The 10,887-nt window shown below is 47.5% G+C and overlaps 1 protein-coding gene across 2 annotated transcripts in view; it reads right to left on the bottom strand.

Moving 5' to 3' along the window:
* PRMT8 (protein arginine methyltransferase 8) overlaps positions 1–10,887 on the bottom strand; it is a 190,951-nt gene that overhangs the window by 6,868 nt on the left and 173,196 nt on the right. For both annotated transcript variants that reach the window (XM_011367865.1, XM_011367863.1), the window contains exons 7-8: positions 9,100–9,215; positions 3,311–3,461 (exon numbers count right to left, since the gene is read on the bottom strand). In XM_011367865.1, coding sequence (XP_011366167.1) covers positions 3,311–3,461; positions 9,100–9,215 — 267 coding nt within the window. The remainder of the gene's footprint in view (positions 1–3,310; positions 3,462–9,099; positions 9,216–10,887) is intronic.

Below are 10,887 nucleotides of genomic sequence, written 5' to 3'. Positions count from 1 at the left end.
TCTCTGGGCCCCACCTCAAAATTTCTGACTCAGCAGGTCTGGGGTGGGGCTCGAGAATTTGCATTTCTAACAAGTTTCCATGCTGGTCCATGGACCACACTTTAAGAACTTCGGTACCAAGGCATGGAAAAAAGAGGACTGTAGAAACTCTGAATGTCCTTGTAGAACCTAAGATACTGGGATTCTGTGCAGAGGGGAAGGAGTATAATGCCATTAACTGCAAAGAGACAGAGGAGTAGGCTCAGACCTTGATCTAGTTTGAGCTTATAAAACATACTCTTCATCATTCCTCTTGTGTGAGCGTGTGTGGGACTACGGCAGGGTGTGACCAGAGAACAGGAAGGAAACGAGCCAATGGCTGGAACTTAACTCTTCAAATCCTCACTGTTTCCCAGGCAGCCCAGGTCTGATTTCTTTGATGTTAAATTTGAATTTAACCAAGCCTCCTATCCATGGGGACATCAGGAATGTAGTCCCTGCCACCACAGAGCCAGAGAGCCATCTATGGACAGGTCTACCAGGTTGCCTGCTTGACCTCAAGGGCTGGAAATAGATCATTTTAGGAAAAAAGAAACCCCAGCTGAGAGCTATAGGGCTGGAGCTCAGACTTTCAAAGGCCAGAACTTCTTCCAGAGTACTCTTGCCCACTGACTTTCCCATCACCTGCGGCAGGGCAGACCCTGTGGAAGACATCATCCTGGAGGGGTAGAGGCAGAGCCAGCCACTGCGGCTTCACTCCTGGCCTCTAGTCACAGCCCTGGTCTCAAATAGGATCCTCCTTGGCCCTCTCAATGACCTTACTCTTCACCATCACGAAGCTGAGTTTTCCCCATCCTTTAGGGTTCAGATAAAATCTCCCTTGCCCACTCCTGGCTGTTCCTGCCCACCAAGAAGATGAGCTCACAGGTGCCCCTGTAAGAGAGGTGGGGAGCGGCAGCTGTAATGACCCAGATTAGGCATCTCTGGTTTTTCCCTTGGCGGGAAGGCACCAGCACTGGCCTGGCTGATGAAGACTAGAAAACTCTGGTATTCGTGTTCAAAAGACACTGGTTCTGGGGAAAAAAAAAAAAAAATTCTATGACAGATTAGATATGTCTCTTGCCCCCTCCATCAACAGATAAAAGAGGGTCATGGTTTCAGGAAGCGAATAATCACATCTCTGAATTCTGGTAGAACCCACCTATTCCCACTCTATGCACACTCCCTCCACCCTCAACAACACGCTTCCAGTTTTCAGGGAGACTCCACATGAATGGGCAATCTGAGTACAACTCTAAGGGCAGAAGTCATAACTTCATACACTAATTTAACAGAGATCTGTTTAGGACCTGCTAGAAGCCAAGCACTGCCATAGAAGCCGAGAGTGCAGAGATTAATAAGATATGATCCAGGCTCGCAGGAAGACCAAGGGTGCAAAAAACTGGGTGGAAATGTTGAATAAATGATGGCATAATCTACATTGGAATCCTATGTAGTCCTTTAAAAAAGAAAGTAGATATTACTGTGAGGCTATGGAAGTATCTCCAAGACACATTGTTAAATAAAGAAAAGGTGGCAGAGAGGATTGTGTCTAGTATGAGCCAACCTGTATTTTTTTAAAATGCTGTAGTTTTGATATTGTACTCCAGTTATGTAAGATGCCACCAATGAGGGGAGCTGGGCATAGGGTTCACAGAACTCCATGTACTATTTTTGCAACTTCCTGTGAGTCTATAACTATTTCAAATAAAAAGGTTTAAAAAAAAAAAAGGTATATATAGATATATATGTGCTTGTGCACCACTGAAATTTTTTGGAAGGATACAAAAGAAATTGTTAACAATGTATATGCCTCCGAGGCATGAAAGTGGGATGATGGGGAGAGGATTTTTTCCTTGACTTTTTATATCCTTTGATTTCTTTTTACTATTGTGCACATGCATCACTTTAAACATCACCATGACAGATGTAAGCACAGGATGTTAGGGAGCCCCAAGAAGGATACCTAAGCTTGACCCAAGAGGGAAGGAGGGGATCCAGTAATACCTGATCTGAGAGGTGAGACCCATGCTAGAGTTAACCAGGTGAGGAGGTGGGGGTGGGGTGAGGGAGGTGTTATGGGCTAAATTATGTCTCCCCAAAATTCATGTATTGAAGCTCTAACCCCCAGTACCTCAGAATGTGAATGTATTTAGGGGTAGGCCTTTAAAGAGGTGATTAAGTTAAAATGAGGCCCTTAGGGTGGGCCCTCATCCAATCTGGCTGGTGTCCTTTCAGAAGGAGATGAGGACGCACAGAGAGACACCAGGGATATGTGCACAAAGAGGAAAGGCCATGTAAGGACACAGGGAGAAGGCAGCCATAGGCAAACCAGGTAGAGAGGCCTCAGGAGAAATCAACTCTGCCTTCATCTTGAACTTGGACTTCTAGCCTCCAGAACTTTGAGAAATAAATTTCTGTTGTTTAAGCCACCCAGTCTGCGGTCGTTTGTTATGGTCACCCTAAGAAACTAATACAAGAGGAAAAGAAACAACAAGAGCTTCTGACAAAAGACCCCCTTTCTCCCATGGCACACCAAGATGAACATGTGCAGAGGCGATGCCCAGAGACTTAAGAAGTCTCACTGAGTTCAGGAAACTGCAAAGCGCTCAGTGTGAACAGGCTATGTGTGCAGTGGCAGCAACAAGATGGGGTGGAAGGCAAAGCAAAGGAGGGGTAATAAGAAATGAAGTTGGAAAAGTGGGCTAGGGCCAGGTCACAGAACCCCGCACTTACCAGGCTAAGATAATTGGGCTCCTCTGCTACAGGCAATGAGGCACCTCTGAAGAAGGGCTAGGAGGGAGAGCATGGCTGGTGTTTGGGTGACGTTGTCAGGGACTTAATGAGGGTGGATTGGGATGGAAGCAGGGAAGAAAGTTGGAGACATAGAGGCACCGTTTGAAGTCTACTGAGTGATGCCCTGAATCCTGTAGTAAAGCATGGCAGTGGAGAGAGAGAAATTTAATTCTACTCTTTTCCTTCCCCTCGCACACAAAATATGCTCAGGAAATGCTAAATGAGCAAATGTACATTTGAAAAGGGGCCCATACTTTTGCCTCTCTCAGCTCTGACCATGCCAGCCACAGTTTTATTTACCTTCTCCTTGAGCAACCAAAAGCATGGAGACGTGCGATTACTCTGCAGCTAGAGAAGGCTTAAGAGATGTAGAGTAAGGGTCCCTCACTAGCGCCCAGGTCCTTCCCCAACGTCGTCGAGGCCAGCCCTGTGTCACTTCCCACATAGCCTCAGCAACAGGAGAGAAGAGGATTTGGAATGCCAGCAAAAGGCTCACCTGTGGAAAACCCCATTTTCTTGTGGCACTTGGTAAATTCGATATTAAAATAGGTGACCAGGGCGTGGATGTAGTCATTGCGCTGGATCTGCAGGCAGAAGGCAGATGTGAACGACAGCTCTTCCGTCTTCACCGTGTAAATGTCCACCTCCTGCAGCCCAGGGAAGAGAGAATTCCGGACACTTAGCGTCTCCCCCAGGTCTGGGTCCTGGTGAACACCTTCATTCCCATGGAGGACAACCTATGGTCGACTCTCCAGGGTGTCATTACTCTTAGATTGACTTCTCTCCCCCTGCCCGCCGCCACCTCCCAATGACATCCTCCATTCCTTCTAGGGTAGAGCATGCTCAGGCAATGATGCAAACGAATATGAATCAGAACCGAGGGGAACGGCATTAAAAAGTCCTTCAGCTACCATATATTTGATCCCCTTTACCCACTTCACCCTCCCCCTAAACCCTATATTTGACCCCTGGACTTTGAGTGGTAAATACACAATAGAATATACAGATGTCAAATGATAATTGGTTAATTGTATTAACCAATGTTACCCCGATAAACTTAATTAAAAATTTTTTTAAAAAGATAAAGCTGCTGGGGGTGGGGACTGATGGGGAGGGGAAGGGAAAGAAGAGAAGTATTAAGTAAACAGAGCATCCCTAAACCTAACCCGAATGTCCTCAGAGCAGTCTTCCCTGGCATCACTACATTCACTGAGTCGTTCTCACAGTGACGTCCCCAGATGACTAGCATCAGCATCAGTTGAGAGCAAATTCTGAGGGGGTGGGGAGGGGAGGACATCCCAGCCCTACTGAATCAAAACAGCAATCTGTGCTTTAGCAAGTCCTCCCAGTGATTCGGATGAAGCAGTTTCCCAGTTTTTTAATATTTAAGTGCCGACAATAGCAGTCATCAAGTATTATCTCAGGACTGAGGACCTGAGCCCACCCACAGTCACAGACTGAGCTGAGGAACTTCTGCTGGCCATTTATAACAAGCCTGGACAGTTAAAAAAAAAAAGAAAGAAAGAAAGAAAGAAAGAAAAAGAAAGAAAAGGAAAGAAAGAAAAGGGAGAAATAAGAGGTGAGAGTTTGTCATTTTTGGCTGGAGAGTGGAGAACATGAAGAATTACTAATTCTAACAATTTCAGTCGGGAAGTGACTAGAGATCAATCTTGCGTGGGGAGCAAGTGTAATTAAAGATGGTTGGCAATGTGCTGTTCTTTTCTATGTGAAGGACGCTGACAAACTGTTTGCTGGCTCCAGTGAGACAGGGCAGACTTTCCAAGAGCCCAAGTGGCATCAGGCAGCTTTCAGAGAGGTCTAAGGAAGGACTTCCTGCTGTTGGGGATGTGTAGCAGGACCCTGTTATGAAGACTGTGAGAGCCAGACATCTACATGCCTGGAATGGTTCCCAGGGGCTCACCTGAGACCCGGATGATAGAACATGTTGGTAATAATTAGGAGAGGGGTCTGAGGGCGGGGAAACAAGAGCAGGGAAGAGACAAAGTGACATAGTGAAAATGGCCCTTATCTCTACATATTTCTAGGATAAATATGGGCAAAGCAGATATAAAGAACCCAGGTCCTTCAAAGAGAAGTCCTGTGTCCATGGGACAGAGGAGGAGGAGGTACGATCAAGGGAACCAGCAGCTTAGAGCCCTGTGGCGCTGGGGTGAGCAGCCTGATAACCTCGTGGGGAGCTGAAGCTCTGACCTGTTAGTTGAGAAGAGATTACAGATTTAGGGGAATGTGGGAAGAGGTGAGATTACAGATTTAGGGGAATGTGGGAGCCCCTGGGTGAGATCACTTCACATGCAAGTGAGGCTGTGCTTCTAGTGCCCAAGGATGGGGAACGAAACTAATGTAATGGTGAGTCCTGGGTCAGGCATGCAGAATGTGATGGGACTAGAAAGCCAGTCCCCTTGTAACTAATGCAATAGCCCCTTCGGTAGCATTCCTCAAAAGTGGCCATCAGGTGCTTACTTGCCTGCCTCAGGGCTGATGCATTCACTACTTACCAAGCAGCTGATTCCATTTCCTGACATCTCCAATTGGTAGGTCCCATGACAAGGGAGAGCCCACATCAGTCTCTGTAACTTCCACCCACAGAATAAGCCAAGCGCCTGTTCCAACTCACATGGGTCCCCTAAACCTTTTCTTCTTCAACATAAATTGCCTCTGGTTTTTCATTTGCTTCTCATAAGTTATGATTTCTTACTCTTTCACCCTCCCTGCTTGGGACATACTTATAATCCCTGACCTCAAAGAGCACACTGCTGACCCCTGTCATTTAGCCTGCCAACCTCCCTCCCTCCACAGCATCCCTCTCATAACCCTTTTTCCATTCTTCCCGGGACTCGAGTGTGGGGGTCCTCCATTGCATGTCATCCTATTAATGTGGGCCATTCCTTCAATCCAGGAAATCTTTTTAGACCAGTACTCGTTAGCCTCCGTGATATTTGTTATACCTCCTGGCTGCATGCTTTCCGCAGGCTCCTTCCAGCTTAACAACTCTCAGAGCAAGCTGTCCCTGACAGTGTTCTTATTAACGGCATCAGCAGAGCCCGCCAGGCTCACAGCATCTACACTCACTGACTTTCCCATCTCCTTCCTAGTCAGAGCGAGTTAGCCAGGCTCCAGGCTCTTTCCAAGCTTCGTGGTATCTTTCTCTCTTGGTCCTCTCTGCTACCAGTCGAACCTGGTCTTTCCACCCTGCTTCTGGCTATTTCAGCAGCCTCACCACCTCTACCCTTGCTCCTGCTTTTGGACTGGAGCCCTGGAGGGGCAGAGGCTGCACCTTATTGGTTTGTGCACCCTCGTTGTGAGACATAGCACCTGACACTCATCAGTCTTCTACTAACAGATCTCCTGCTTGACAACTTTCCTCCCTCATCCAGGCCTCTCCTTCGTACCAACTGACTAATCTCTTACATCCTTTCAGGCCGTGCTGCTCCCTGGATCCAAAACCTTCCATGACTCCTCTTGTCTTACCTAAAAATATCCAAACCTTTTGGCCTGAATACGGACAGGGAGAACTAGAAAGAAAAGAAGGCTCTGTGACACATCTGGACCCGGCTCGTTTCTCCTTCTGTCACTCCCCTCACTTCACTGCTTTCAGTGCGCAGACACACACACACACACACACACACACACACACACACACACACACACCCATCTATCAGGAATTCTGTCTCTATAGGGTCTTTCTCTCAGAGGTCCATCAACCAAATATCCCATGTTAGCTGACAGTGTTCACTTGGTCCTACAGACATTTGCATCTTAATGTGGGCCACTGAAGGAACAAAAAGCCTTCCAGACAGAAGTAATGAAGCTATACATTAAAATGGTAACAATGGAGGCAGTTGGTCTTTTGGAGTTGGGGCTGAGCCATCTCTGAGGGTGGGATCAGCTGTGGAGACACAGAGGCCCTCTGCACTCAGTTCCACCCTCCTCTCAGACCCAAAGTCTAGAGAGTCAAACCCAGTTATCCTGGCTTCCCAGAGCCCAGACCCCTTTGCTGGAAGGATTCTTACTTTTGGCAGCAGCAATAGCATCTCTGAGACCCTGGGAGGCCTCCTGACTCCCTCGGTGACCCCCACAAAGTGGAGGGCTCTGCAGGGACCAATTACTCAGAAGAGCCTCTGGCCGCTGCCATCCCCACCACTAAATAATGTTACAAATGGATGTCTCAGAGCCGAAGTCTGGTCAAAACAGAGTCTTAATTATAATAAAGTGTCACACTCTGCAACGTTAATAGCATGAAAATAGCAATTAAGTGTGTGAAGAAGGGCAAGTGTTTTCCCAACAGGCTCGGCAAGACGTTGCTTCGTGCATTAGCGGGAGAGCCGATGGAGGGCCTCCTGGTTGCGGAAGCAAACGCAGTCTTCAGCCTTCTCAGAGGACAGAGGAAGAGAGGGTACAGGGAGCGGAAGGGGCAAGACTTCAGCATAGAGCTCCAGTCCCAACACATCCTCACAGCCCTGAGGGGTTTTCAGGAGTATGTGAAAACTCTGCTCCCTCTTCACTGAGTCCTCCTGCTTTGCCCCTGGCTACACTCAGGTGCAATACAAGAGAAGTCCCTTGCTGGTTTCTGGCTGGGACAGGAAAGAGGGAAGAGACCAGTCTGGCCTGAGTAGATAGAAGCAGGCCAATCCACCATGTGGCCGGCAGTAGATGTACAGAGGTGCAGTGTCACACCAGCAGAGCAGGAGGGAAAGCCACCTGGGGCCCAAGTACATTGAAGGAATTTTATCCCTAAGCTGAAGCTATTACCTGAAGCTATTACCAGCAGCTACCATGTGGCAAATGTAGTTGCACCAGTCAATTTCTACCTATTCCACAATATTTACAGAGATGTTTGCACTATGGGTGAGCTTGTTCGGGGGTGTACTTTCCTGGTTCTCATGTGGGGCACCCAAAGGCAGAGGCTTCAGGGACAGAGAGGCAGGTAGGAAGAAATAAGAAGAAACATTTGCTCACAATCAATCCTGCCCGGACTTGGAATGGGCCGAGTTAAATAAATAGTGAGGACCCTGTCCAAGGAGAGTCCAAGGCTGAGACTCAAAGCCAAACCTCTCAGGCAGGATGTTACAAAGGGAGGCAGCATCTGATGAGTGCTGTGCGAGGCTCATCTAGTTTCAGTGTCTCTTGGAGTTCCCTTATAAATGTTGCAGTGACACTATGGACCAAGGTTCTTAGGAAGACCGTGTCCAGGGACAAAGGACTGTTCTCCCCTGGCAAAGCAGTGGTTTGCATTAGTCCTTCAGAAGCTTCCCCTCAACCCCAGTGGCCTGGACCCTGCCCCTTCAGCCACTGTAAACAATCCAGCCCTCCACCCAACGCATCCATCAAAGAAGGAGTATGTACAGGGCCAGGGCAGGCAAGAATGTTTTAGTAAAATCAGAACTGAGTGGGCTGCTGAATACTTACATAATAACACCAGATTTTTAAATTAAAAAACCAGCTCGAACCATGTGAAACTGATGTCTTTCTAGATTTTTACAATCACATATCGGCAGTTTGTATGATTTGACATAATATCTTAACATACATAAATGCAAGGACTGAGAAAAAGGACTGGAAAGATCAATCCAATGTGTGACCAGCGGTTCCTCTAGGTGGAGTGTGCAGTTGAGAAGGAGGGGAGGTCAAGGGGAGTCTCGAGTTTTGCTCTATGAAATTTGTCTAGATTGAATATCTAATAATGAGAATGTACTAAGGATTGCTGTGCCGAAGATGCTGACCAGGTGTTCGGCATTTGCACAGAAGAAAGCTTTGGAAGAAAAGATGTTAGAGCATGTACAAACAAGAACACTCAGGAAGAACACTCTGTCTGGATGGTCCCATGTGTGCTAGGACATGGGAGAGTAATGACGATCACACAGCAGATTGAGGTATCAGATTTCCTTCGTAAGAGGCTCATCCACCCCTGAATGGAGTAGCTTTCCCAAATCTGAGCAGACCCTCCTGCCTGCAGGGTTCTCTCCTCTCATACCCCACTCTCCACACTGCCCCCGCCCCAACACTACCAAGGGACATGCACTGACTCCCTTCTCTCAGCTGTGCCACCGTGGAGTCCAGTCCTTCTCTCTTTGGCTCTGCTTAGCGAGAGCGCCTGGTTTTGACTGGTCACTTCCGGATCCAGAGGCTCTGGCCAAGGTGACCTTGCCTCACCAGGCTGAGGCCATGCAGGAGCTGGCGATGCCTTTATTCCAGGCCCACAGCTTTCCAGAGTAGCACAGCTGGGTTCCCAGCATGCCCAAGCCCAAGCGGGATGAGTCTGCAGACCTTTATTAAACAGGCATTGGTCACCACTTGCTTTGGGTCCACGATGTCCACCAGGGGCTCCTTCATGGCAACGTCCCGGATGCAGGTCATGTCAAAGCCATAGACATTCTCCCACCCTGAGGGAACAGAGCAAGACATGAGGGCCAGCAGCAGGACCCCCAGAAGTCTCCCCAACCCTCCTGAGTACTAGAGCACAGCATGCCCAAAAGAATGAAGGGCAGCCCGTGTGCCCTTGTATCAAAAGAGAATTGCTCATCTGGTTGGAGAGCTTCGCAATGTGCCAAATGTCCATTTACAGAACCATTTGTATAGGTTCTTCTTTATGGTTAGGAAAACTAAAGCTCAGAGAGGCCGAGAAACTTCTCTAAGGTCACACAGCTAGAATGCCACAGGACCAAGACTGGAACCTAAATTACCTGACTTTTTGTACCTACTCTCCTGTCCCCTTCTTTTAGCTAACAGAGTATCTAGAAATCTCTTCTCTGCCATTGACATTTCTATGTTAGTTCCTTTGCTCAAGACATCCTGCACACAAAAGAGGTCCATATCTCTCCCTTCTCCCATCCCCCCCGCACTGAACCTTTAATGCAGCAGAGAGAAACATTGGCTTTTAAAACAAAATAGGCTACAGTTTGAATCTCAGCACCTCCACTTATTGGCCAGGCTTGTGTGCAAATTCCCTACCCTCTCTGAACCTCAATTTTCTCAACTGCAAAATGAGGGGGTTGTCCATGAGAGTCTACCTTTCTCATATGACATGATGCACTCACATAAGGGGTCATTTCATAAGAACTATCCCCCAAGTGGGGCACAAGTCATCCCAGCAGTGCTTGTTGGGAGAAAGGTTTAGGCTGCAGGATTGGTGAGTAAATGAATGCAAGTCTGATGGCCCAAGACCACTCTTAAATGGTGACAATCATTGCTATCGTTGCTTGAGCACCTAGCCCAGGCCAGACTCTTCATTTCAGCCACCCAGCAACCCTATGAGGATACTTCCAGATGACAAATGAGAAAACTGGGTTTGGGAGAAGCTGGCTTCTGGCTCACAAGCAGTATCTGGCCTAGTGTCACACATCAGGGAAATGGTGGAACTAGGGCTCAAACCCAGCTTGTCCCCTAACCCTTCAGCTGCATGGACTTGATGTGGTAGCAACCAGGAATATAACTTCCTCTGCACAGTGCAGAGGGTAGCTTGAGCAGAGGCTTTAGTCACTAAATCTCATTTGTCTGTTTACTCAGACGGGCTTAGCAATGCATTGAAGTAGAGATTCTTTTCTCTGATATCTTACAGGATTAAATTTTCTTTTAAAAATGTTCATCAAACAAATGGGAACTATGTCCCTTTATGTTCAGAAGAGGGGGTGTGTGAGGAGGCAAGAAAGAATGGTCAGTGAAGGCTGTGTTCCTTTGACGCACACTCTTTTCTAAGGTACACAAAGACCTTCATCAGAGAGAAGAGGCAGAGAAAATAATCATCCCCCAGAGGGTGAGTGCTTATGAAATTCTGGCTTGAGGATAAGATGCCAGTCATATCCCATTATATTGCCCAAGGCTGGTGCCAAATTCCCAATTGAAACCAACATTTGGAGAAAGAAGCTGCTTGGTTGGCAACAGGACATGCTTCAGAGAAGACCCCCTTCTAGAGTCTGGAAACAGCTATTCATTCTCTCCTCAGATGAAACATACACACTAAGACACACTGCCTTTGTTTAAAATCCTTTCTTAAGAGACCTGCATCCATGTTTCTGCTCTTTTTCTCTCTTGGCCATGCCTTAAGTTAAGATTCAG

This window comes from Pteropus vampyrus, unplaced genomic scaffold (assembly GCF_000151845.1).
Source record: "Pteropus vampyrus isolate Shadow unplaced genomic scaffold, Pvam_2.0 Scaffold137, whole genome shotgun sequence".
NCBI classification, from domain to species: domain Eukaryota; kingdom Metazoa; phylum Chordata; class Mammalia; order Chiroptera; family Pteropodidae; genus Pteropus; species Pteropus vampyrus.
This window is presented reverse-complemented; position numbering and strand designations above follow the sequence as displayed.